This window comes from Chanos chanos, chromosome 2 (genome assembly GCF_902362185.1).
Source record: "Chanos chanos chromosome 2, fChaCha1.1, whole genome shotgun sequence".
Taxonomy (NCBI): domain Eukaryota; kingdom Metazoa; phylum Chordata; class Actinopteri; order Gonorynchiformes; family Chanidae; genus Chanos; species Chanos chanos.
Genome location: NC_044496.1, coordinates 14,578,810 through 14,606,789, shown reverse-complemented (window position 1 = coordinate 14,606,789; position 27,980 = coordinate 14,578,810). Strand labels below are relative to the sequence as shown.

General features: G+C 42.9%; 1 protein-coding gene across 1 annotated transcript; it reads left to right on the top strand.

Annotated features, from left to right (window-relative positions):
* The first annotated feature begins 3,515 nt into the window (after positions 1-3,515).
* Positions 3,516-27,615, top strand: dagla (diacylglycerol lipase, alpha). Its single transcript, XM_030794474.1, has 20 exons — positions 3,516-3,554; positions 13,209-13,310; positions 13,531-13,742; positions 13,892-13,993; positions 14,124-14,262; positions 14,603-14,690; positions 14,812-14,946; positions 15,291-15,368; positions 15,574-15,700; positions 15,861-16,012; positions 16,220-16,303; positions 16,566-16,643; positions 16,871-16,951; positions 17,109-17,251; positions 17,775-17,843; positions 17,934-18,006; positions 20,592-20,800; positions 21,154-21,286; positions 25,608-25,771; positions 26,460-27,615. Exons 2-20 carry the CDS (start codon positions 13,216-13,218, stop codon positions 27,613-27,615), a joined length of 3,318 nt encoding a protein of 1,105 aa, XP_030650334.1. The 5' UTR covers positions 3,516-3,554; positions 13,209-13,215.
* Positions 27,616-27,980: the final 365 nt, after the last annotated feature.

Here is a 27,980-nt window from a genome sequence, read left to right as displayed (position 1 = left end):
TCCTCCATCTTGTGCACCCTGCTGGTCAGCTGATCCATCTTCAGGGGGTTTTTCAGGCTCAGGTGCTGCAGGCGGAGCTGGCTCAGCAGGGACAGGCTCTGGCTTGGTGGGTGCTGGTGTCTCCTTTTTCTCCCCCTTGGGAGCAGACTTGGTCCCACTCTTGGCCTTGGATTCCATGAAAACAAAGTGAAGTTAAACTGAGGATGTGGTCTCTGTACCTGTAGGTTTGCTGATCCTGAAGAAAAAGAAAACAGGTGGGAAGGAAGGTAGGGAAACAGAGAGCGAGGAAGACAAACAAAGAAAGGTGTATATTTAGGTCACTTTTTATTAATGTTGTTTTTTGTCTCAACACAGATTAATGCATGTATGTTGAACTTCAAGATCTCATACAGAAATCTTAAAAATACTTCAATATTTGCCAGAGATACTGATTTGACCTTGAAATGTAAATACATTACCTGGACACGATATACTCTTGCCATTTACTGTGTGTGTGTGCGCGCGCGTGTGTGTGCGTGTGTGGGATGATGGCCAAAGGGCACTCAATGTGCTTTCAGCCCTACACCCAGCAGAGCCTCTTATGAAAGTGTGTGAGTGCGTGTGCGTGTCTCTTGCAAGAGACAGTGAGAGTATGTGTGTCAAAAGAGAGCAGTGCTAGCTGACGTTGTTACAGAAGAGCTTAGTAACAGAGACACAGACACTGGCAGTCATTCTGACACATGCTCCTCTGCACTGTGTGTAAAAATTGTCACCATAGCGGCTTGAAAGAAAAATCTGTGTCAGCATATTTTGCTTTTGTCTTGTCTGCGTCTTTTTTTCCTCTAGTCTCCATCCATCTAGCTCTCCCTCTCCCTCTCTCATCCCTATAACTGCATGAGTCATATGGTCTGTTGGTTGAGGAATGTGTTTGTGAAGGATACAGATAACAAATAAATTTGAACAGAGGTAAAAAAAAAAAAAAAGCATAAATGTCTTGTTTACAAGGTAGATCAAATTACGAAGGAAAGGAACAAAAACAAAAGTGCAGGCAGGAGAGGAAGGGGAAGCAAAGGGTGGGGAGGGGAGTTATTGCAGCTGGAAGTGTAAGCTGTAGTGATGCAGGCGTGCATGTATAACAGGCTGCAAAGGCCACAACATCCCCCTCCATTGCAGCCCTACACAATAAAGCAGAAAAACGGAGAGAATGATATAATGAACCTACCTCCCTTCTTTTTGATCTGTATTTTTCCTCTTCCTGTCTGGCAAGATGTAGTAGAGTGGTGAATGGGAAGATGAAGGAAAAATAAGGCCAAGGCTTGTCACTGTGTTCTCCAATCTGTTCTCAAGGAGAGAGGGAGTGAGGGAAAACAGTGTGATGGAGGACACTGGAAAGAGAGGAGGGAGAGGACGTGAAGTGTTGGGATGTACCACTGTCTGTAAGAAGAGGGGGTGTGCAGAGCAACTTGAATGTGGCATGCGTCATGATAGGATAAAAATTGCCTATGGACTTAGGCAACTACCTGCTATTTGTGTGTATGTAAACATGACCTGAGATGTAGCAGTATTGGCAAAATATTATCAGTTTGTTTATATCATTTCTAGAATGAACCACCACATGGTCAGAAACAGCGTGTATATTTGTTTTCTAGACTATACTGATTTTATTATAATCAATTTATTCAGCATTGTGGTTCCTGAATCTGCAAATCAACAACCAACAGATACCAGTATTCATATCTACAGATCACACCTGCAGAACAGAACCTATTTGCAAAACGAAATAATGACAAATGTTCATGGACAGACTGTGTGGCTTCAGCCATTGTTAATACTGTCCAGGTTTGTCTGAGAGTTTGAAGAAGTCATGCGTTATGGGAAACATGTACATTCTGAATTCTTGACTGCCTTTTTTAACAGGACTTATTTGGAATTGCTACATAATACTTTGTGTTCTTTCATCAGAATATGAACTTAATGTTCTGATATATTCATCAATATAAGGGAGAATCAGACATGTACAGATAGGCTCTAACAACAGTTAATAAAAATATATCTTCGTAATCCACAGTAAGCTATCTACAGCCAACACTGAGACAACTAGTTGGAGGGCATACACCAAGGGAGATGCACTTTGATTCCCAGGGTGACATGAAGAATACAAAACAAACAAGACAGATTTATTGCACAACTGTTCTCTTCTGTAATGTCATTCTCTCCTTACCTGTTCAACAGTGTGTTTCAGATGCTCACAGGAAAGTGTACACCTACTGTAACAACTTTCTGAAATGTCTGCAAAAGCAGGAACATTTGCATGTGTATGCATAAATGCACATTCATAGCCAAACCCCCCACACACAAAATGGACATGTTTGATACGCTAGCAGGCAGACCCCAGGGAGAGCATGTGTGGCCTCTCACTAATTATGAGATCAAATTGAATTTAATACAAGTTCCTCTTACAACCCCCCCCCCCCCCCCCTACAGTATTGATCTACAATATTGATCTATGACTCACAAGCATGTCTTTTGACGCAAATTCCACATACATCACCCCGGAAAATATGTTACATATTTATACATAATACAACACACAACACATAACATGAAATTCTCAGTCAAATGGCCACTATGTGGTCTTCACATTTTCAAGGCAGCATTCTTCTGTAATTTCGTTTGGAGCTTTAGAGTACATAACAAGGCACACCCAGCTAATTCGGGCTATGAAATTCAGGATATGACGCAGTCCCACACCCAATCTGCTTTTTCGGAGACTCCCTGCTATTCACAAAACTGGCCGCTGTGCACCTCCCAGCAGTGTGCCAGCGGTTCCCAAATAGCGGAAAATCAGACGAACGTACGCCAAAAACGCAACGCAAAACCAAGCGATGACGTAAGATACGATAAAGACGCAGCCAGGAATCTTGACTTCAACAAAAGCTACGGAGCTGCGAACGAGAATAACAACGACGTTCCTCCATGGAGACGTGCATAAGGTGGTCAGTTTGTTAGGACCCACCGCTGTTCGTTCCCCGACTGCCTTCGTGACTTGTCCGTAACGGCTGAGGAAATGTCACACCCAGTTGTGGAAACAGGCGTAAATTTTGCGTGCCGATAAGTATCTTTACCTGTCGGACGTAGAACATGGAGTGACTGTCGCATTGGCATGCAGAGATAAGAACAGCGTAAATATCGACGTCGTTTCAGAGTCGGCCAGTGAAACGGACGCGCGCAACGAGTGTCAGAAATATCAGCTGGACTACCTACGCTGCTGATACAATTATGTCCCCACGAGATTTGACTGAGTCGGACTGCAAAGTATGAACAAATTTGTAAGGGCATATTAGCTCAGACATTCACCTGGGGTTTGTTTTTGGGAATTCGTGTTTGCTCTGTACGCAAGCCCTGTCGCTGTCGACAGAAACGTTTGCTGGTTTTAGCGGCTCTTCAGCCGCGTCACCTCGGCGTTGGACATCGTTTGGGTCAGCTTGACAGTGTGTTCCGGGTAGCTTTTCGGAGGATGGGAGTGAGAACAGAACCAAAGCAGTGGGTCTCAGGACGACACCGTCATAATACAGGTGAGTGCCTGTTATAGAGAGGGAGTGTTGTCATCATTATGAATATCATTAGTCGTGAAACAACTTGGATAGATAAAATAATGCGATGTTTACCACAACGCACAACTCACTTGGGCACTCTGTGCCTTAACATGCATATGCATTAATCGCGTTATTTTTGCATTATTCTATCTTTTTTAATTGTGTGTGTGAGTGTGTGTGTGTGTGTGTGTGTGTGAGAGAGAGAGAGAGAGAGAGAGAGAGAGAGAGAGAGGGAAAGAAAGAGAGTGTGTGTATATTCTTCATGACACTTTTACTGCTGGTCATGAATGCTCGGTATGTCTTTTTCTGCATTCCCGTATTGAAATCCTCACCTTCCTTCACCACTGTGTTTGTTGTCTTTAAAAAAAAAAAAACATAATTTCCTCCCCATTCTGGATTCACATAGTAATAACACTGATTACAGCCCCATTTGCTTTCACATCCTGAACGTGTTTTGTGCTCATGCAGGATGTGTTCTGTGTAGTTCTTAATGTAAACCCACTACAGATATGCACAGCACACAAACACAGTACTGGGGAGTTATTCTCTCTTTGAATAACCATGTAACAACAAGAAGAGATTTGGTTTTGGTGTATTAGTGAGGTGAATGTTCAGGTTAAAAACTGAAAGTGCTACTACACAGATACTAGTTTTTCTGTCTGGGAGACGGCTACAAATTTTGACTTTTGGGGTTTATATGCAGGACCTTCTGTATGTCAGTGTTTTGCCTGCACCGCAGAGTAATCCATCCAGGGCTAGGAAGTCTTCTGTCTTTTGCACAGACCACGTAATAGAGCAACAGTTCCATAAGGGATGGGTATCACTAATGGAGATGCAGCCAAACCCACAGAGATTCGAAAATGCAGTCATAATGGTCATAATTATAAAGTTAATGTGTGTGTGGGGGGATGGGTGTCTTTATTTTATGTGTAAATTATTGCATCTTTGAAATGCGTCAGGGATCTTGACATGAGCTGGAGACCTTGCGTAGCCCATTAAATTATGATTAGCCATTTTAAAATCTCATATGGTGCTGTGAAAGTCTCAGCCGTTCTACTGCCAGTTTGCCCAGACATCCCGTGCAATACACAATCAGCTAGATTGACGAACCAGTCTACGGATATAAGAACTGAGTCATGGCAAATTACCAATAAATATTTTAGGGCAGAATCCCCTATTCAGACTGAATAATCTCTCTTTATTAGGAAAATGTGAGCAACATGAAGTTACCCTCAGAGCAGCAAGCTTTGCATATACAGCAGTGCTCTCATTGAATTGTGCTTGCAGCATGTTTAAGTTTAATCACTGTCAAGTCTTCCATCTATGTTAATGGAACAAACATATGGCAATTGCACGGTATGTCACCCGTGCTTTGTATGTCAGGAAACATTAAAAAAGCATGAAAAACATTTACTAAGAGCGAACTTTGGAACATTCAGTATTTTCATTCCGCTTGGATGGAAATCTATGATTTGACCACCCTCATGCTTTTGGTCATCCAGGCATCTCCATAACTAAAATCGGATAACTAATTTTGGTCTTTGAGCTAATTTCCATGATGGTAATAGGAAACAGAGCATAGTATAGCTTAGCGGGCCCAGGTGATCTGTTTTATTACGTGGCCTTACATCATAATCTAAAGAGCATAAGAGGGTGTGTTTGGGAGGGGAATCAGTCAATATATCTGTCAGTTATTGACTCCTATAAAATCATATAGAAAAGCAGACATCCTAAATTCAGGGAGGGATTCAAACCCCACTGTGTGAAGGCTTATGCATCATGGTGTTTGATGTGATGTATGATGCAGTGGTGTCTCTCGGCTGTGGATTTGGCGGAAGAGAACTGGAAACTAATGAGATTCCACTGTGTTCTAGGTCTCTCTGGTTACTTGCTGTCAGACGTTGCAACACACCATCATTTCAAAATAACAGCAGTGGTCATGCCACATAGTGTCAAACTTGTTTTAATACACCTCTATATACACTCGCTGTCCACTTTACTAGAAACACCTACCCTGGACCTACATTCAGTGGTGACTTTATGAGGTATACCTACCTTAAAGGTACATTATGAAGGTGTACAATTACCTACTGTAGCCCATTTGTTACCATGCACAATTTGTCAGCCATGCTCCACCCTTTTTATCATTTGTCTGTTTCTGACCACAGAACCACTGCTGCCTGGGTATTGTTTGAGTGGCAGACCATACTGAAGACAGCAGTGACATTGACATGGTAGTGGCATGGTTTAATGTGTGTCATACTGGGTGTATGAATGTATGAGACACAACAGAATTGCTAGGGCTTGTGATCACAAACTGAAGGGCTTGAGGATGGCTAACGCAACCTGTGCATGACAGTGATGGGCCATAGTTTCTAACTGTACATCTACAAGGTGTACCTACAAGGTTGGCATTTGTAATTAAGTGGCTTGTCAGTGTATTATAGGTTGTGCTCACTACCCGGAATGATATTTTTTAACATACGGCAATAAGGCCCGTGATGCATCCCTTCTGTACGTACTGTATAGTCTGTCGTATTTCCTGATGATAATAGAGTTGAGTATATGTGAATTAGTGTTAACCTTAAAGCGTGCATGCTATATGGCTCGAAAGCAGCTGTCAAATTTGTTTAGCAGAGTTGACGGCTGACTTCCTTTGAAGCTCTGTGCCATCACCAGCTCCATACTGTTTCTCACCCTCCCTTTGCCTCGTTATTTTTAATATCACCCTTTGTTCTTCATCTGTCCTCTGCTTCCTCTTTTCCTTTTCACCCTGATTTACACTGCGCACATGCATTCTATACGTCATGCTCCTTCCTGCAAATCTGTCTCTTCCCTTTTATCCATCGCTCTCTCTCGGAACTCTTTCGTTCCATTCCTCTTTATTTTTACTGCACTTTCATTTTTTTTCTTTGTACATGATACATTTCTTGCATCGTCAAACTCTTTAGCTCCTGCCCATTTTCTGTTAAACAGTCTTTTTTTGTGTGTTTCTTTTGGTCCTCTGCTCTTTTTTTTTAAATCTTTTTTCAGTTCATGGATTTCATACTGCCTTTGGTGTTAGGAAACTGAATAACATTGGATCCTTCAAAATACAATGGTAGTAGCCAAATAGGGAAATGAGAATGTAAGTTCAGATCAATATTATTACCATAGTAAACGTTATTGCACCGCTTCACCTCTCTCCTCGTGATATTGCATCTTTTGTCTTTCAGATCCATCTCTCTTAATGCTTCACTGGTGTGTTAGCACTCTCTCTCTCTCTCTCTCTCTCCCTCTCTCTGTCTCTCCCTCTCACTCACTCTCACACACACACATGTATGCAGACTATCTCTCTCAGTCTTTTTCTCTCCTCCTACACTCTCATTCACTATTCATAATTGGAAAGGAGTTTTGAGTTGGAAGCCAGCTGCAGTGTGTTTTACACTATATGTCTTCACTGAGGATGAAGAGTCTTCTCCCTCTTCATCCATTCCTAATCTAACACATCCAGATTAAGATTTTGGCATGAACCCGCTCCTTTTTTCTCCCTTCTGGCTGTGTACTGCCATGTACCGCTTACATGCTCTCCTTCTCTTTCTCTCTCTCCTGCTCTCTTTCTGTCTTTCACTCCCACTGCCACCCACTCCTTCTCAGTCCTTTTCACCTCTTCCAGCTCCACTCTCTTGTGTGTGTGAGTGTGTGTGTGCATGCCTGTGCACGCGTGCGCGTGCGTGTGTGCGGGCATGTGTGTGTGCACATGTGTTCGAGTGTGTAAGTGTGCATGTGTGTGTGAGAGAGAGAGAGACAGAGAGAGACAGATAATGTGAGGGTGTGTGAGCGTGCCCGAGCAGGCAGAAAATGACAACACACAAGTGTATCCTTAAAGCCTTAGCTGTCATATTATATGTTAACACACACATCTCAGAAAAGTCACCTGATCCATCACTGCAGTGGAGCTTTCGGGCAAACAGTAGAGTGAACTCATTTTCTGTATCATCTTGTGATAAGATCCCGTTTCTAGTCAGGTGAAAACAAAGTTTATTCTGTAAAAATCCAATATGTGTGCTTGTTTTTTTTTTGTTTGGTTTGCTGTGTGTGCGTGCATGTGTATCTATGCATGCATGCGTGTGTGTGTGTGGTGAATGTGTGCGTTTATATTCGTTTGTGTATGTACAGTTGCCCCTACACATCCTGACTGACTGGTTGATTGTTTTTTTAAAGGGTGTATTGGAACATAGATGGCAGAGGGAGATGGGAGGAAAGATCGAGAGGGAGGATGTAGGCACAGCAAACAGATATTTAGAGCAACACTTTGACCCACATACACAGTGGCTCAGAGTAAAGCAAAGCCTAGCATTGGTGAGAGAGAGCGGGGAAGATGTCTTGCATCTAAACATATTTTGCAGGTATGTGAAAATCACAAGACACGGTGCAGATACAGTTCCAAAGGTCCACTGCAGTCTGACAGGCACTGTTTTTCTGCTGGTGTTGGAAGTTTGCAGTTTAGCCCTCTGCTGAGGGGACAGAGAGTGGATTGGTTCCCAGCAGGTGCAGTTTAGCATTAGCTGAACACCCTGCTGCATCCCTGACAGCATATGTCTTACTGCTGATGGTAAAATCACTGAGAATCAGGATGTATCGCAGAGGACGCGAACCACATTCAATAAAGGATCACGCACACACAGGCAAGTCTGTGGACAGCTCTGGGCAGACCTGTCTGGACCCGTCAAATGCATTCCACAAAATCAACTCATGCCATTCGCTTTCAGGGAGGTGTTAAACACAAATAGACACAAATACATAGATGGAGGTTTGATCAGACAGGCATCACAGTGACGAACCAGAGTAATTATGGGTTGTAGGGCGTTTTATCTTCCTACGTGGAAACAGAGTCAGGATTTTCAAGTAACACTAGCAGCATCTCTTAACGGAACAGCTTTTAATACAATATGCAAAGGGAGACTTTAAGAGAACAATGCTGGGTTTCTGTAGCACCCCAAGGATTCTTAAGGCACTTGTTTACAGACATATGCATGTCAATAATCATTCTCACTTTTCACTTTGGTCAATGTGTATAGACAATGATACTGTCTGTCAGACAGAGTACCTGCTGTTTTAGTGCTGTGATGAGTGTGACAGAATCGAATTGAGAGAGCGGCTTAGGAGAGATACATGTGCCAGATGGGGCGAGAGAAACTTTATGTGTCTGTGTAAAAGTCATAGAACAAAAAAGAAAACTAGGAACCTATCAGAATATAAGGAGTGATGTTAGTGGTTAAATTTACAGTTTGTATAATTATATATAGTTGATATATATAGTTAATATATTTATACCCAGTCACACACTGAGTCCCCTTCATGTGATATTTTGTCCACCTCCTGTATGTGAATGTCAAAGTAACTAAATCATAAATTATGAAAGCAGCAACACAAGTGAGTCACATTAAGATAAATACTGTTTTTCAGTCTGCTGCAGCTATAGAAGAAGTCTGCACTTTAAATTGTGCATTATCTAAAAGAGTTGGAAAATGGCAGAATAACTGATCAATAATTGACTGAGCTGCAGGTGCATAGATTAAAAATTCTTTAACGAGACAAAAGTGTACAGTTTCAAAAATCATGACAAGGAAAAAACAAGGAAAAGGCAAGAGAAAAGAGGAGCACTGGTCACAAGTCTGCGCTCAGGACGGCAGCTAAAAAAAAGAAAAAAAAAACCCTGCGAAAACAATTACAACAGAATTACAATGAAAACCTCAGAAACGAACACAAAACCACATCAGTGATCTGTTTAATTAACACAGTCTGATGAGTTGTCTTATTTTTTATGTAGTTTTTAGTTATTTTATAGAATTATATTATTTATTTATATTTTTCCTACATCCAGGTACGCTTATGTGTGGAGAAAGTGCGAAAGTGCCTTCAACCCACATCACTTGTTATCAGTGGTTAAATGTGATAATGGACCTGGAACAGTCTGGACAGCCATCATCTGAGACTCATAATTGCTCTGTCAGGTAGAATGACGGCCAAATAGTATAAACTCATTTTAGGCATGCTTGTGAGACCTTAGGTACGAATGCTATTTCCCCAGTATGTTCCTGTAATGACTGTAATGGCACAGTAGTTTCTTGAACACCAGGATGAAATAAAACATCCCTCATGGCCTTCCGGGTTGCCAGATTTAAATGTCATCATCCCTCTGAGAGCTCTGCGCTCTGTTTCTTGAGGCATGATTTAACACTCCGCTCAGGTCTGTATTGAATGATTTGAAATGGCTCATGCAGCTGATTCTGTGTTAGGTGTTCAAGTTGTTTGGTGTTTCCCTTATTTTACCCTTCCTTCTACAAACTCATAGGTTTTATCAGTTGTTATAGCATGATGAATTGGAGTGCTTAGTCATGCAGGGGGGTGGCATGGTGGTGCAGTGGGTAGTCTTGTCGCCTCACGGCAAGAAGGTCCTGGGTTTGATTCCCAGCTCTGGTTTCTTCCTACAGTCCAAAGACATGTAAGACAGGGGAATTGGAGATACTAAATTTCCCCTAGGTGTGAATGTATTTGTCTGTGTGTCTGCCCTGTGATGGACTAGCGACCTGTCCAGGGTGTTTCCTTGCCTTTTGCCCATTGAGCGCCGGGATAGTCTCCAGCACACCCTGTGACCCTAATTAGGATAAACAGCTTAGAAAATGAATGAATGATGCAGGGGCAGTCAAGAAAGAAGAAAAATGACAGACACATCGACGCGTACCCTCTCCTCTACAATGAGAAGTTTACTGGTTTAACATATTTAACATCAGTTGCTTTGGTGACTGTAATTGAAAGAGGGCAACAAAGGGTTGCCATGGATATGTGTCCCAGTCCACGACGAGGCCAGCTCACAGTGCTTTGACTGACCGTGTTGAATGAAGTGAGAAGTGTGCTACAAACTATACTCAATTCATTATGTCCTTCTATCACTCTTTTTCTCTTGGAAAATGGCTGTAACTATTTGATCAGCAGTGAGAAAGCAACTGAGAAGCCCAAAAAGTGCACTTTTATTTCATTTGTTTCCTGTCAAAATAATGATATTCCTTGAATGATGCCACAGGTTAGGGCCACTGACAGTATGTAGTGAGGCGGATCATCACCAGGGATAGACTGAGCCTAGTGACAGTGTGCCCCTCAAGGACACATCCATTAGCCAGACTGAAAGAGTGCCTGGGGACCCATGTCACCCAGCTGCTCCACAACACCATAGACCTTACCTAATCAACAGTAACAAAGCATGACTATAGCTAAGAATAGACAGAGGACAGGGACAGCACTCCAAAACCTGTCTGAGTCAGAGCTGATCTTGTACGTCACTATCCTTCTCACACACACACAAACACACACACACACACACACACACACGCGCGCACACTGTACATACGCTCACATACCTGGTTATGAGGAAATGGTATGTATACTATGCGTTCCCCAACTGTCACTATTCAGGACACGTTGCTTTCTTACTGCTTACAAGCTGTTCCATTCTGTGTCATTTTCAGAACCATCTGGTATCCATGTGTTTTTATAGAGTGCGCGTAAACTCTCACTAAATATGGTCATTTTCAGTGTAAGTACTTTATGTAATTGTTTCCTTCTCTTTTTTTGTCACTTTCTTTAACTTTGACTTTCCTTTTTAGAACCATTCTTTTTATCATTCACCTGCCCTGTGTGGAATTATAATAGTAAGACAGTGTTAGTCATTAAACAAAGGCTCCATGTCCTCTTTGTCTCGTCTGGCATAACACAAATGTCATTTATATGGGCACTGGAACATGTATGAAGTGAAAAGATAAAGACAGAACTTTGATTTTGTGGGTTACCTTTAGAAAATCGGCAATTGAAAGCAATCCCAAGAGCAAGATTGAAATGTAATACACATTTTAGAGTTTGTTAATATATTCTTAAATAACCTTTGTACACTTTGTCCCCAGAGATGAAAACCATGGCCTGTCAGGGCATGGTGAATAATCTGACATTTTCTGTCATGTTTTTTCTTCCTCTTTTTGAAATGTCAGAAAACCAGTGATGTAAATCTCCTCAGTGTCATTTTGGCCACCCCAGTCTAGATGAGCACAACAAGCTTAACCTTTCTTTGACCCAGGTGAAGTCAACCAATGCCTATTTAACAGTACGTATTTATTAGTTTTCTCATATGTCATAGAGCCATTGATGGTCAGCACTGCTCATTTAATTCCACTTTAGATGACAGGAATGCCTGACTGACAATGGTAACCGCCTAGTGGCCAGAGGGGGAATAACACCTGCTTACATGTACATTTCCCCATACTCCTTTTTTAAATTTTTTTTTTTATTATATTATTTTATTATATTATTTTTTCATACTCCTTGTGTAGCCAGGGATTGAGATTTTGTCAGATCTTTACAGTAAATATGATGGGTCACAACCTGGGAAAAGAGTATGGGGCAGCTGAGTAAGAGAGAGAGAACGTATAGATATATAAATCCCCCCCCCCGCTCTCTCTCTCCTTTTCTGCCCTCTCATTTAGTCTCTTTCTGCTTTGCAGTTATTTTTAATTCTGTTTTGGAGAAGTGAAATTCTAATCAAGTGCTCCCAGCCCCTTTGCTTATGTTGTGGTCAGTGTGTGTTTAGTGTGTGTCGCTGGTGACACTGGAGGAAGTGTGCTGTATGGTGCAACTGGTTACATGGCATAAGACTGGGCTTTTTTGGTTCCTTTTGTTATGCTCAGCCCAGGGGTAACTGAGCAGAACAAAGTGTCTCCGTCTTTCCCCACTCCCAAGTACAACCCGTGCTACTACGAATACAGTCCACACGCAAAGTGATTTATTTACAGTGATACTGGTGATGTCAGGGTGAGCATGGCCAAAACAACAAACAGTCCATGAAGTTTAACTAAATAACCTATTTCCCCAAAACAAAAGGAAAAAGGAAATACAGAGGCCTTACCTAACTCCCCAACTCAAAAGAGGAGCAAATGAATAATCAACAAAAAAGGCTTCTCACCCCTACAAACTAACGGACTGTTCTCACAAAAACTATTTACAATATGTGCAACGAATGCCAAAGTGGAAAACACGGTAACAGAATCGGCATAGCCAGCACGGTCCGATTGGGAGCCCGGGAAGCAGGAGCGAGAGGCGTTGGAGGAGCGTCTTTTTAAGAAAACGGCGCCATCCATCTGTGAGCCTATCCCCAGCCGCCACCTACAACTCAGTATATTAAAAGAGACAGAGAAGCACACAGGGGGAAACACATCGGATTGGGCAAACAGCACAATCCTCAGACGGGGGGAGAAAAACAACAAAATACAGAAAACACAATTAACACTCTTATGACTCGGGGTCATAACACTTCGGAGGGTGTGTGTTCTCATGACTCTGGTCTGTGTTTTTGGGCAGTGATGCTACACATGGAAATGTTTTTCAGGTTCTTTAGTGGTGTGTGTATTCTTATTGTGTTGCATGGTAATGGTTTGGTGTGTTTGTTCTCACGTATCTGTGTGTGTTTTAGGGCAGTGATGCCGGGCATGGTAAGTTTTTTGGTACTTTGTGGTGTTTGTGTTCTCATGTATCAGTGTGTGTGTGTGTGTGTGTGTGTGTGTGTGTGTGCGTGCCTGCGTGTGTGTATGTGTGTGTGTGTTTTAGGGCAGTGATGCCGGGCATGGTAATGTTTCGGCGGCGCTGGTCAGTCGGCAGTGATGACCTGGTGTTACCCGCTCTTTTTCTTTTCCTACTGCACTGCGTATGGTGAGTATGCTTTTGTCTTTGAGTATGTTTGTGTCTGTTCAAATGTTGCTTACTGAAATATAGCACACCATAAACATTTGAAACTGAAAAAAGCAGAACAAATTTGGTAAACATCAAGAAAGCCTGACAGAGTTGTGTAAGGCTGAGCAGGACTGCTTTTGTGGTTGCTTAACAGTGGATTTTAACCGAATGTATAAATTAATGCTTTGTCCCCTCCTAGGCTGGTGGTCCTGTCTGTGGTTCTGTTCGGCCTGCCGTACGGCCCAGATCAGTCATGTTCTGTCACCCTGGTGGACCACGGCCGCGGTTACTTAGGCATTCTGGTGAGCTGCCTGATCTGTGAGAGCGCCATCATGTGGCTGAGCATGAGAGGCAGTATATTATACACGCAGCCCAGAGAGGCTGTGCAGTACGTCATCTATATACGACTTGGTAAGTCGTGCAAACTTGCACGTTTACGGCATGACCATGGTAAAACTGCAGTTCCACACACACAGCGTGATCTCTTCATCATCATTTGATGAAGTAACATAGATAGAAGTGCATACTCACACACCTGCTCTCTGTCTCTCTGTCTGCAGCAATCTTGCTTGTGGAGTTTGTGTATGCTGTAGTGGGCATTGCCTGGCTGGTGCAGTATTATCAGCCTTGCTCTGATGTTACTGCCAAAAACCTTGCTCTGGGTAGGACACCATCTTACATTAACCTCGTGAGGAAGTTGAAAGGAAGTTAACTGCTGTGACCATCGTTCAAAATGTTGATTGAGCCGTCAGTCAAGCTTACCTTGAACTTATGTGTCCTGGTTCCTTTCAGGAATTGTCGTGTGCAATTGGTTAGTGATCTTCAGTGTGTGTTTCACCCTGATGTGCACTTTTGATCCCACGGGACGGACGTTTGTCAAGCTGAAAGCTACCCGTCGTCGCCAGCGTAACCTAACAACCTACACCCTCAGGTACCACCCACACATACCAATGCTGAGCTACACTCGTACCTTAAGCTCCATCTGATTTTCTGGGTTTCTGCCCTGGCATATCCATGCTAAATTACATCTGCTCTTACACCTTTGTCCAAAACTGCTGTTTCAAGGGTCATATCTCCTAATTTCACCTAATGCTGTATGGTGTAAAATAATTGTCATTTGGTGAAAAAAAATCTTAAGTTGGAAAAAAATGGGGATATATCAGATGCCCTGCAGCTCAGCTTGCTGCAACATCTGATCGCTAACACGTCATTACCAGCTTAGCGCTGATACCCATTTACCGTGACCATCTGTGTGTCTGTCTCCTTCTCAGACACAGGCTGGAGGAGGGCCAGGCCAGCAGTTGGAGTAGAAGGCTCAAGTTCTTTATGTGCTGCACCAGAGCACAGGATACACAATCTGTGGGTTTAATTCACACATTTTGCATGTTTATGGCATGTTTATACAGGGCTATAAATATAGATATGACTCAGTTGGAAGGCTTACTCACTCACTCACTGACTTAATATCTCTCTTTGTCAGGATGCTTACTCAGAGGTGGCTAGTTTGTTTGCAGAGTTCTTCAGGGATCTGGACATTGTACCAAGTGACATTATCGCTGGCCTTGTGCTCCTTAGGCAGAGACAGAGGGCAAAGAGATCTGCCATCTTGGATCAGGTATGACACTGGACCAACTCTAAGCATGGCACACACTAGGAGTAATAAAATAAAACGCGTAACAGAGGTTAAGGTTCAGCAAGACATTTTTCACGCAGGTTTTTATTACGTCTCAAACCTAATCAAGCATAATGGGCTGTCCTCTATAACAGTTAACCACCGTTATTCACAGCAGTTAAAGGGTGTCACCCATGACATTTGAATGATGGGTGCAAAATTAAAAATCAGGGATGGGGGAGTGCAGCAGAAGAGCAGGACAGGTTGTTAGTGCGTCACTATTATAAATGTCCATGTTGAGGGTTTTTGCAGTGTGTCAAAATGCTCGTGTTTTGTCTCCTCCCTAGTCAAGCAATGACATCATAGCCTTCTTGTCTGGAATGCCTGTGACCCGCAACACCAGATACCTGGACCTTAAAAACTCGGTGAGTGCGCATGTGTGTCGTATGCAGTGTAACTGTGAATGTTTGTTTCTGGACTTTTTGTGAATCAAAGAAGATTCGTATAAGAATTCCTAAAATTGAATGCCGTAGTTCTTTCAAACACACTATGAGCATGTCTTAGTGTATACATGTGTGTGTATGTTTTGCTAACTGAGGGATTGTCTCTTTCTCTTTCCTGTACAAACAGACCGAGATGGCCATGTATAAAGAGGTGTGTTACTACATGCTCTTTGCCCTAGCAGCGTACGGCTGGCCCATGTATCTCCTTAGGGAGCCTGCCTGTGGTCTCTGCAGACTAGTCAGTTCCTGTCCGTGAGTCACCCTGCAATCAACTGCTTCTGTCTCACTCAACTCTTTGAATTCAACCTCAACAAAGACACTGCACTGCACAGCTTAAGAGAATTCTATTCTAGCATTATCTGTGAAATACATCTGTCTCTCTCTGTCTTTCTCTTTTCCCTCTCCCCATCCATAGCTGTACGTCTGTGTCAGGCTCGCGTCTCTCTCAGTCAGTGACTGTAGAGGAAGACAATTGCTGTGGCTGTAACGTCCTGGCCATACGCCGTCAGTTCCTGGACCGAGACCTCAAACAGGTCCAAATCGTCTACACATCCTGCCATGACGCGGTGAGAATCCCGCACAGTTCAACAAGACACACAGTCTCTCACAACATTAATTTACGTTTCCTACAGTTCAAACACAAAACTTTAGGTCTTGCTGACACATGTGTAGAGTAGAGAGGGTCTTCAGGAATCCCTGGTGTAGAGCATGTAATAGGTGAAATATGAAATTCTGATTAATCTTCTGTTTTGAAAATCTTCTATGTCTCTCAGGTCTATGAAACGCCTTTCTATGTGGCAGTAGACCATGGGAAGAAGAAAGTTATCATTAGTATCCGGGGGACGTTATCTCCTAAAGTGAGTACTCACAGACCTGAGCTGCTGTTTGATGCAGTCCACAGCTTGGCTTTACATGACTGCTCATAACAGAGGAGAACTACACTGCACAATCATCTGGTCTCCCGGTGTCTCTTTCATCTATCTTTTCGCCTTTTCTTACCAACACCCACTCTTCATTTTATTTTTCTTCCTTTTACTCATTGATTAAGTTTCATGTAGTAATTTTTAGAAAATGTATTGTTTTCTATAGCTCACTCTCTGATTTTTTTTTCTCTTTCAGGATGCTCTAACTGATCTCACTGGAGACTCTGAGCGTCTGCCTGTGGAGGAACAGCACGGCACCTGGCTTGGACACAAGGTACACACATGAAGACACACATACTCTCACACCTCCCCACACACGGAAAAGCTGATTCATTCTCCTCTGCTTAAAAACAAACTCTATATTTAGAAATTATTGTGGCCAGAAAAACACACATTCCCACAACGAAAATATTAAAACACTTTTATAGTTTCATACTTGTACTAAAATGAAAATAAAATATGTATCTATCATCTCTGTAAATCTCTCTTTCTATCTGTCAGGGAATGGTTTACTCAGCAGAGTACATTAAGAAGAAACTGGAGCAGGAGATGATTCTGTCTCAAGCCTTTGGGAGAGATTTGGTACATGACTTTGCTGTTGACATTGTTGTCCTCCATGCTATGTGTTTTCAGTCAGGGCTTGAATAAGTGGTTGAGTGAGTGAGCACGGGTATGTGAGTATTGGTGCATGTGCACGTGTATGTGCGTGTTTGTGTGAAAGTGTGTCTTTCTCTTTTAGGGGAAAGGAACAATGCACTATGGACTGGTGATCGTTGGCCACTCTCTTGGTGCTGGCACTGCTGCCATTCTCTCCTTCCTTCTCCGACCCCAGTACCCCACACTACACTGCTACTCCTATTCTCCGCCTGGTGGCCTTCTCAGGTTTGTCAAGTACATCTCATCCTCAACATCATCCTCATCCTCAGTCAGTTCTCTCTGTTGCTGCTGATGGAAATTAGAAAAAGGAGGTTAGAGGGTTTTCGATCTGACTGAAGTTCCCTAATCATCAGAATGGGCCTAATAATAGGCATGAGTTGTGTAAGCGTACTAGTGCTATTCTTGATGTGCTTCTGTGCATGAAAAGCACAGCTCCTAGCCAGTTGTAATATGCAAGGCAAATGTGTTATTTCAGTCAGGGGTTCCCTGAGGTTCCTGCACTCACTGTGTGAGCAGATGCCATGTTGTTTCTCAGCGCTGTCTGTGGACCGGTATTTGAATCTGTTTGAGATTTGGTGGCCTGATTCCTTTGAGAGCGCTTCTGCAGCACAAACTGAATGACAGGTTTATTCTGCTGTGAGGAAAGAAGAAGGTAGAATGGACACTAGAGAGATGTTAATGCAAACAAGGTAAAAAGGAAAACCTCTCCAGTCTGGTTCACCCTCTTCCGCCTCTGTCATTTATGCAGTGAGGATGCAATGGAGTACTCAAAAGAGTTTGTCACCTCGGTGGTGCTGGGAAAGGACCTCGTCCCAAGGTTAGTCTCAGATCTGTTGTTTTAGTTTTGGCTTTTTGTGTATGTACTTGCTACAAGTTTAATTTATTCTCTCGCTACTTGTTCATTCAGGATCGGTCTCTCTCAGCTTGAGGGGTTCCGTCGTCACCTACTTGAAGTGCTGCAGAAGAGTGACAAACCAAAGGTGAAATATCTGCATAGTTGCACACAAGTAGCACACACACACAACTCGCATGACTGTCACTGTAATTTCATACAGTTCCATGACAAATACCAAGCGCATTTCACCTTTCATCTGGTGAGCTTATGAGCCACACTGACAAAATGTGTCTGTTCTCCTTAAACACATACTGTAAGCATGATGCTTCGAAATGTTTTATTCTAATGAACTGCTACTAAAGAGCTATCAAGTGGTACCTGCCTCATAATATGCATCAAAATAGGTGAGAGAATCGGGTGAAGTTATGTCTGTCTTTGCTCTTGTAAAAGAGATCATTTCTGGATATCTGAAGGCTCATCTGTGCTGATGTGGTAACCTTGGTGTTTTTGCAGGTTATCACTATCAATTATCTTGTTAATTGAGTAATCTGCTGAATATTTCAATGATTAATTGAATGATTCGAATTTCTTTTTAAATGCTATATGTTAAAAATGGATGTATCAGAACAATCACAAACTAGGCATAGCATTTCAAGGTTTCCAAAATACTTCACTGTACGAACCTAACAAGCTAGGAAGCCTTAAAAAAAGACGTTATAAAAATATAAACACTATCTAGGATTTTAAACTAGAATTCAGAACAGCTTTCTTAAAAAAGTGTATAAACAGGTATAGCCGTTAAAGCTCTTAAGGTGAAATGAGATGTGTTCTCATCGGCCTCCAGTGTGAACTGATTATAGTGTAGAAAGTACAGAATTCCTAACAATCAATGTGTTAAAAAATTATAAACAGGGTGGGTTTCACAATACTGAAAAAGGTATTCGATTAAAAAAGTTTTACATGTAGCACGACAAGCTATTCAGAAGGCTTTCTTAAGAAAACCTTTTGTAAATAGCTGTAGCATTTTAAGCTCTTCAAATGAAAATGTGCCTTTTTAAAAGTGCTCTCTTCAGCGGTTACTGAACTAAAATATAATAAACACAGCTCAGAATTCTTTACTATCTCTGTATAACAGGATTATTTTGAGTTAATCAACTTTTAGAGCAATTCATGGCTCCCATCAAAGAAAGTGAGCATATCAGCATGCGAGTATTATCAGCATGTATTGTGCTCTGGACCTTGAGCAAATGCTCCGCTCTTACAAGAACTTCACTTTTCTGGATCGGGGATCTGGAGCAGCAGCGGTAGGGACAATGTTATGTACCAAGGACTCAGGCATGAGAACAGGCCACCATTGCTCATACAATCTGGCCATCATCTGGTGTGTGCTTTTCCAGCATGCGCTTACATCTTGCGTCAGCATTTTCTGATGTGCTTCCTTTTGCTGTTGTGTAGCCTTCAGCTTAGTACATGCCAGCTCACTTCCACTTCAAACAACTTGGCTATGACCTCCATCAGCCTTCATGCAGTGTTTGTGGCTTTGTATCTGTCCTCAAGAGGCATTGTAGTAATCTTTTGTAGTTATCTGGGATTTCATTTCCCAGTCATCCCGTAGGAAATGATAGGTCACCCCTGGATCAGCCTCTGTGGCTATGCTGGTCAACACATCAGTGGTGAGAACAATGCTGTTGGCTCACCATTAGGACCTTCTTTATCTTGTCTTTTATTTCTTCATGTTTTTGCTCAATCAGTTTCATGAAATGTGCTCTTTATATAGCCCACACTGAAGAAGGCAGTCATCCTGTGAAACCCTTCATGCTCCACAATGAAAATCAGGCATCTAGAGGCTTTTTTTTAAATCAAAAAGACTCCAGTTGAAGAATTTAAAGATGCCTGATCACCAGTGCATACGGACAACTAATCATAATTTTAAGAATGAATTATTCTCATTTTTCATGTTGAGTGGATGAGGCAAAGATTATTCGTTAGGATAAATAAATCAACACACTAACAGAATATCTCTTCCATTCTATGCATTAATGTGATTACATTATCACTAAATTATTGTAGAGTTAAAGTAACATAAGTTGCAATTGGAAGACTTGGCAAAAGTTTAGACCAATGCTGTGCTCCAGTTTAATTTGACATCTTGGAATTCCGATTTATGCAATCAGTTGACTGTTAGCCTATCTGTAGTTTACTATGAGGTGTCTGGTGAGTCTTGGGTGAACTGTGTATGTTGCCTTTTAAGATGCTGCTGCTGCTGCTATTATGAACCTGACAGTAAACCAGTTCAGACTTCAGAATCTTGCCAGACAACTGCATTTTGTTTTTAGTTTCAATCTGAAAAGCTCTTAAACCATTTACACTTTGTTGGTTTTTGATGGTACCCTCATCCGTTTCATTGCATTTCATTGTCCTCTTCCCGATTGTCTTGTTAGTTTTGGTAAATTTATTTTCGTAGTTATTCATTTTAATCGACTAAGTTGTTAAATCATGACAGCCCTATTTTTTAAAACCTTTTTTTAAATTTCCAATTTTTACAAGTTGTAATAGGGTTACGTAATAATGTTGGCAAAGCATGAGTAAATTAGGTGGTTCTTTTTTTCTTTGCATGGTCGATGATACACTGCTGCTTTGATGACATAATTAGATAAAATGATGCACCACTTATCTGTTATCTATCTATCTATCTATCTATCTATCTATCTATCTATCTATCTATCTTAGTGGAGGATCATTGCTGGTGGCACTAAATGTATCCCTAAATCAGAGCTGCCGGTTGAAGATGATACCCAGTCTGCCACAGGTGTGCCTCCATCAAATTCCCGCCTCTGGCTGCACCCCAGTGACCTGAGCATCGCCCTGTCTGCCTCCACTCCGCTGTATCCTCCCGGCAGAGTCATCCATGTGGTCCACAACCACCCACCAGAAACCTGGTGAGAGAGAGGGAGGGATGGAGGAAGGGACTGAAAAATGTGAAAAGAAAAAGAAAGGCATAGAAATCAGATCAAAGGAGGAAAGAGAGATTGATGGTGAGGGAGAAGAGAAGACAGACAGGAGATGACAGAGGAGGACCTGCTTAGAAAGTGCATACTGTGTGTTATCTGAGGGGGATAGCTCTAGCAACTGTTATTTCACCCTGATCAAATCAAGTTAAGTTACTGCTTTCTGTCACTGGAGGGCTCACTGGGTGAAATATTTCACTGTTCAACTACAGATTCAGGGGTAACTCCAAAGTGAAAGCTTACTTAATCTAAATGAATAATGCACTGCTCCCGCTTTTTTCTCTCTGTAGCTGCGGCCAGGAGGAGCCCACATACTCAGCCATCTGGAGTGACAACAAGGCCTTTGATGAGGTCATCATTTCTCCAGCCATGTTGAATGAACACATGCCCCACATGGTGATGGAGGGCCTCAACAAGGTTTGTGAATGTGTGTATGTGTGTGTATGTGTATGTGTGTGTATTGTCTGTGTTTGTGAAGAATGGCTGGTTTGTGATGCACCAATCACTACATCTTTAGATGCTGGGACCTTGGAGGTGTCGGGATCTTGGTGGTTCTGCTATAAATATGCTTCTTTTCAGCTTGGCGAACCTCTCTTCAATTGGCACTGTACGTGTGAGATTGCTGGCCAGATATTTTATGTGCTGATAGCGCTGTGTTTGTGATGCAGCAAAAGGTACACTATGGATAAAATTTCTTTCCCCAAATCACATTTGCATGCCAGGGGCTTTGGGCAAATCCACTACTGCTGTTTTACTCCTCTTCTTCATCTTAATTTCAGTGACTAATTATGGTTTGCACAGGCATTTGCAATTGTGTGTGTGTGTGTGTGTGTGTGTGTGTGTGTGTGTGTATATGTGTGTGTATGTGTATGTGTATGTGTGTGTGTGTGTGTGTGTGTGTGTGTGTGTGTATGTGTGTGCACTCATAAGTAATTTTATGATAACATGTCGGTATGTTTCTGCAGGTGCTGGAAAACCCACTTTACATTTCAGAGCAGACAAATGTTGAGGCTGGAGAAATGGAGGCTACACCCACAAACATCAGTGCTGTACTAACCCCATCACCAGACCCACCTACGACCCCTTTAATTTCAGACACATCCCCTTGCATTCAGAAGAACTGTGTTGTGCCCATCACCCCTCCTGAACCCCAACTCCTGGACATTTCCTCCATGGTCCAAACATCAGATCCCCCAAAAGATTCCTCACTGGCTCCTCCTGTAGTTACACCTTTAGGATCCTCCTCCCCTCCAGTCCCCCAAATATCAAATGCCTTATCCAAGTCACTGACTGAATTAATGCCCCCACCTTCAAATACACCCACTGCTGATCTACAGTCAAGTGATCCTGTTACTCAACAGATGTCTAGTAACCTAGATTTCCTCTTACAGTCCAACAGTGTCCTAACCTCCACACCGTCAAATGACCAGTTAATTTCGCCAGCGTCAGCCTCTCCCTCTACTCCGCTGCCAAATAGCTCTGTCACCCAAGTCTTGCCAGAATCCCCCTCGTCAGCCCTGGGGTTAAATGCCTCAGATGTCTCCACCTCCCCACCATCAGGTGGCCCTTCCATCCCTCAGACATCAGATACTCCCACGACCCCTAAAACATTAAACACTCCTTCAGCTGCTGGGATGTCAAATGCGTCTAGCGCTCCACAAATGCTTATTTCCTCCTCCGCCCCTCAGACATCAGATATGTCCATTACCCCTCAAACGCTAAACACCCCATCCGCCCCTCAGACATCAGATACCACCATTACTACTCAGACATTAAACACTCCCTCTGCATCGGCAACATTGTATGTCCCAGCAATCCCTCCAAGATCAAATACCTCCAATCTTCCCCAAATGTTTAATGCCCCCTCCACCTCTCAGGCATCAGATACCTCAAGTACTCCTCAAACATTAAACACCCCCTCTGCATCTCAGAGTACCCCAGCAACCCCTCCCACATCAGAAACTTCCAGTCCTCCTCAAATGTTTAATACCCTCTCCACCAATCAGATGTCAGATAATTCCACACCACATCAAACGCTAAATACTCCCCCCACGCCTCAGACAAGTGTCCTCAAGAGCCCTCAGATCTTGGATACTCCATCTGTTTCTCAAACACCCAGTTCTCCTAAAACTCCTAGCTCCTATCCTTGCTATATCTCCAGTCTTTAATATTACTGTCTTACTGTGCTACAATCAGCCGCTTTGTCTTATATTCTTCTCGTAAGCTTGTGTAACAAACTCAGGGGTCCATCCGACCCAGGGCTCCCATTACGGGGAATGGAGGTCTATCAGCCTCACTGACTCACCCTTTCTTCTCTTTCTAGATGCAGGGTGCTGGGAATGGTGCCTCTTTTAGTTAGTGCAGCTCTAATCTCTTTACTCTCTTTGTGTCTGTGGTTTCAGTTTCACAGCTGCTGGTGTTCTGAGATGTGGTCTTCCTCCACGCTCTCACTTTCTCAAACACGTTGCCAAATTGTGGTTGAAAACTGTAATCTATGGTGTTTATCGACAAAAAAGAGTGTGCGAGTGAGACACACACACTTAACGATCCTGAATTCCAGACTAGCAAAAACAGACAAGAAATTGGTTTGTCTGCCTATCAGTCTTTCTGCAGTCTATTCAAGCCAGTCTGTCAGTTAGTCACTCACATTATCAAGATTTATCTGTGCTGTTATGCTGCATGCCTGGTTTTCCTAGTTTCTACAGAATGGACCAGGAAGTCTTTTGTAATTTAATAAAGGTGTAATCAGGTGGGTAGTGATCATAGATACCCTGCAAGTAGCAATGATGACAAAGAGGATTGAAGGAGCATAGGACATGTCATCAGGTGCTGATTTTGACAAACCTTGGCTTACTAAAATAGAGTAGGCGACTTTCATTATATGTTTCCCACCAAGAATATTTTAAATTGGCCTCTTTTAGAGATGTTTAAGACCCTGCAGTTGGAAACCATGTTTTTGCCTTCAGCTTTTCACGCTTATCTCTCTTCCTCCTTCTTTGTGGGTTGTTTACTGCTTTAGTAATGGAGATGTTCCAGATGTGTCCTCAGATTGAATTTTTGCTCTTTCACATGATATTGTACTTGTGGCACTTGCATCAAGTTAGCTGTGTTTCACGTTTGTGAAATGTTATGTTTACATTTTTGCGGTCATTCTGATTGGGTGTGCTTCCCTGTGTTTATAAACTGTGTTGCTCTCTTTTAAATGGGTGTGTGGGGTTTTGCGTCTAAACTCTGACCCCAGTCCTCTTATGTGGATCACATATCTGTCGTCTGTTTACTTCATAGCATGTACAGCCAGCACAAGTATAAGATCACAGTGTAATATCTGACACAAGCACCTCTACCCCAAAGCCCTCTCACAATGCCTAGGATTCCTTTTAGCCAAAAGACATTTTTGTGAACACAGAAATCTCTCATCTTACAGTCTTCTGTTTTGTTGTGTGTAATTTTCTCAGTGTTGTTCAGATATAAAACATGTACTTTATACTTTATTCCACCAATCATTGTATTTATTTTTTGCTTCAGTAATATGCAGTCTAACAACATTGGGTGTCATTAAAGGTCACTTTTATATTTTTTGTTTCTTTTTTGCTGTCATTAAATATGTGATGTTTACATTGGTTGTTTCAGCTCTTAATGTTTTATTATCATGATTATAAGTACTTACCAAGTGTGGGTTTATTAAAAAAAAACTATCTTGACTGATTGTTTGATAATGTTTTTGTGTGCGTGTGTCTGTGAGAGAGAGAGAGAGAGAGAGAGAGAGATTGTGATTTTTGTGCTGTTAGATAGTAGATGTCTGTTATGTTACATAGTCTAAGATATTTTTTGTTTTTGGTTTGTGCTGTGTGTTTTGAGGCCTTAGGCATATAAATGACCTTATACTCGAACTTTAATAGAGTCATTCACTCTGTGTTTGTTTACCTGGTTTATGTGTGACAAGGTTGGATTTGTGTTCTGTTACTCTGTTTCACTTGATAAACTACCCAGATTTGTCTGAGACATAACACTGCACACTGACTTCTAATGAAGCATGCGCTTTATATTGTGTGCTACATAAGAACTAATCCATTTAAAATCTGAGTAGCACTAACCACTAGGTAGTCTTAAATGTTTGTGAACACTTCATGCTTGCAAATTACAAATAAAGGTTCGTTTATGTTTATATCATACCATTTAAGGCCATTTCATCAATGGTTAATCTAAAATGAATTATATTTAGGAAATTACATTTTTGAGTTGGTGACTTCCCATCATAGCCTCTGATTCCATACATTTTACACCATACATCTGACCACTGTATTGAAGAGTGTAGAATTCGCAGTGAGGTAAGCTGGTGTTAAAGGACACTGTGACTTTTATTCAGTTCATTTTTATATTTGCAGTATGAATGTTATGGGGTGGCTATTCATTAACTAATGTAAATGGCTCACTGATAGTCACACACTTGACACTGATAATCTGAAATGTTAAATCATCTTGGCATGTTTTGTGTATTATTACCGATGCTGTTCTTTTTTGATTAGCTGTATCTCCCTGTAAAGTGTGGCTTTTTTTGGCATTCTTCCTGCCACACTGTCTTGTCTATAAAGTTCTGTCCTCCTCTAACCACTTTCGCCTCAAAATTTCCTTCCTCATTCCTCTGAATTTTGTAATTTTTAGAGAAGCAGTTTGTACCAGTTTTTCATTCTCCCTCTCTCTCTCTCTCTCTCTCTCTCTCTCTCTCTCTTTCTCTCAGGTACTTGAGAATTATAATAAGGGTAAGACTGCCCTCCTGTCTGCTGCTAAGATCATGGTAAGCCCAACAGAAGTTGACCTGAACCCAGAAACCATCTTCTTGGATGCCTCTAACTCCCAGCAGCCCTCTCCGTCCACACACCACCGCAGGAATAGCAGTGTTCGGTGAGTTTGCAATGGGCGCTGAAAGTACATGTATGCAACTGCATGTACACAGGCAGTATTGTGCATGTCTGTGTTTGTGTGTGCACTTTCATTATGTTTCACTCACTCCCTCGTTCATTTTACACTCAACATCTGTCAGAATGTAACAGTGTCCTTGTTTTCAATAATGTCACATGGATAGCTTTTAACATCATCACCTGTCCCTTCTCTCTCTCTCTCTCTCTCACTCATGCTGACTGCAGTGCTACTGTTTATGGTAGTATACAGTTCCCTCCTCGGCCCCTCTGGTTCAGTAGAGATGCAAAGCCTCGATAGAGAACTGTTATTGTTAATTAATCATAGTCCTTCCTCTTTCTCCCATTCTTCTGTCTCTCCCTCCTAATTCCACTCTTCTGCATTGTCTCTGTTGATTTCCACGCCCCCCCCCCCCTATTTTTATAAATGGTTCTCATACATTCCACAACAAATTTACCATCCTACATGTATTCCATAATTTTCCATTATTATCCTACTTTTTACTGCTCTCCCCCCTGTACACAAATCAATGTTCCTCCCTTTTCCATTGTTTTCTATCCAACATGTTTTTAATGCCTCCTCCCTCTCCTCCACCATAATCTCTCTCATTTTTACCCTTTATATTTCTCCTCTCCCCTACAATCCACTCCTCTCCTCTCCTCTCATCCCATAGCTCCTGTGCTCGCTCTGAGATCTCCCTAGATGGGTTTTCGGAGTGCCCCCCACCTCCAGTACCAGTTATCCTGACTGGGGCTCGTGAGCGCTTGACAGTTGAACTGCGGGACCGCCGAGCTCCGCTGGCTGTGATGGAGAGCCTGTCTGATGCCGAGTCCGTCTACAGTCTGGACTCGCGCCGTTCATCTGCCGCCCTGAGAGGCTCACCCTGCCTGGGAAGCCTGCCCTTCCCCCTTGACGCTCCCATCCCTGAAGAGAATCCTTCCCTGAGCTCTCGCACCGAGCTGCTGGCCGCAGACGGCTTGAGTCAGGCCACTCCCGAACGGGAACTGGGGGAGACCGGCCCCTACTGCCCCACCCCACCAGAGCGTATCGTAGCCCCTGAGGAACAGAATCGCCTCTCCCCTGGCACAGCTCACTACAGCAGGCACCTCTCTCCTCCTCTGCTGGGGCAGACTGCCATAGCGCAGCCATCCCAGTATGGGGGAAGCAAAGTGCAGGCTTCAGAAGTGCTTGAAGCGTGCCAAGTGCCGCCGTCAATCCAGAGCCAAGAGCCTAGTTCAGATACATCACTCAGTGGACAGACTGGCCCCACGGAGATGGAGTATGGGGAAGAAACGTGGGCAACAGTGAAAGATGGGGAGACGGGTGAGAAGGAAGGGGAAGATGCACAGTCAGAGCGAAAGAGAGTGCCGTCCCTAGCTATTCCTCCAGTGGCTCCGTTGTCCAATGGGAACCCAAGCAAGGCTGTGCTTGAATTTGCCCAGTACCTTGACTCCCTCTTCAGGCTGGACGGGAGCAGCTCACCGCCGCTGGAGCTGTCAGACGGAGAGTCTGAGTCAGGCCGAGGCTCGTACAGCCAGGGGGAGGGGCAGAAGGATTGTCAGCCTACAGAGGACTCAGAGAGAGACAGACAGCTTTTGGCCAGGGCCACCCTGGAGCCTAATCTGGTCCCTAAGCCACCCCGCACCTTTGCTGGCTCCGCTGATCCCTCCTCTGGCATTTCTCTCTCTCCCTCCTTCCCTCTGTCCTCCTCTGGAGAGCTCAACGACCTCTCACCTACAGATGGGGCACTGCCTGTAAATCACTCTTCAATACGAACTTCTGCTGCATGCCCATACCCTGAGGATAACGCACTGTCATCTATGGTCTAAATACTCGTTTACCGCCCGCTTACCCTTACGCCCCTCTGTCTCTGTCTCTCTCTTTCTCTCTCTCCTCTTCCTCTGTCCCTCCCTCCCTTCCTCTCTCCTCTTCTTGCTCTCTCCTTCTACCTAATTATTTTGCTGGCTTTGTGGATAAGTAGCTGTAGATAGCTATTGTAAGTAGCTCTCTACTTGCCTATTTATTTGTCTAACCAGCAAACCCTCGTCACTTTTCAGTGTTTCTCTTGCCCCCCCCCCCCTCATCTGCCCCCCCTTTCCTTTCTGTACACTTAGTTGGTGCACTTATCCAGATATTCTGAACAGATTGTAGGCCATGCATGCGTAGCAATGCAACTTGTCCAGGACTTCCAGGG

Coding starts and splice junctions, on each gene's coding strand:
- dagla (XM_030794474.1), top strand. CDS start 13,216: ATGCCGGGCATGGTAATGTTTCGGCGGCGCTGGTCAGTCGGCAGTGAT. Junction 20,801..21,153: donor AACCACCCACCAGAAACCTG/GTGAGAGAGAGG, acceptor GCTTTTTTCTCT/CTGTAGCTGCGGCCAGGAGG. Junction 25,772..26,459: donor CGCAGGAATAGCAGTGTTCG/GTGAGTTTGCAA, acceptor CTCATCCCATAG/CTCCTGTGCTCGCTCTGAGA.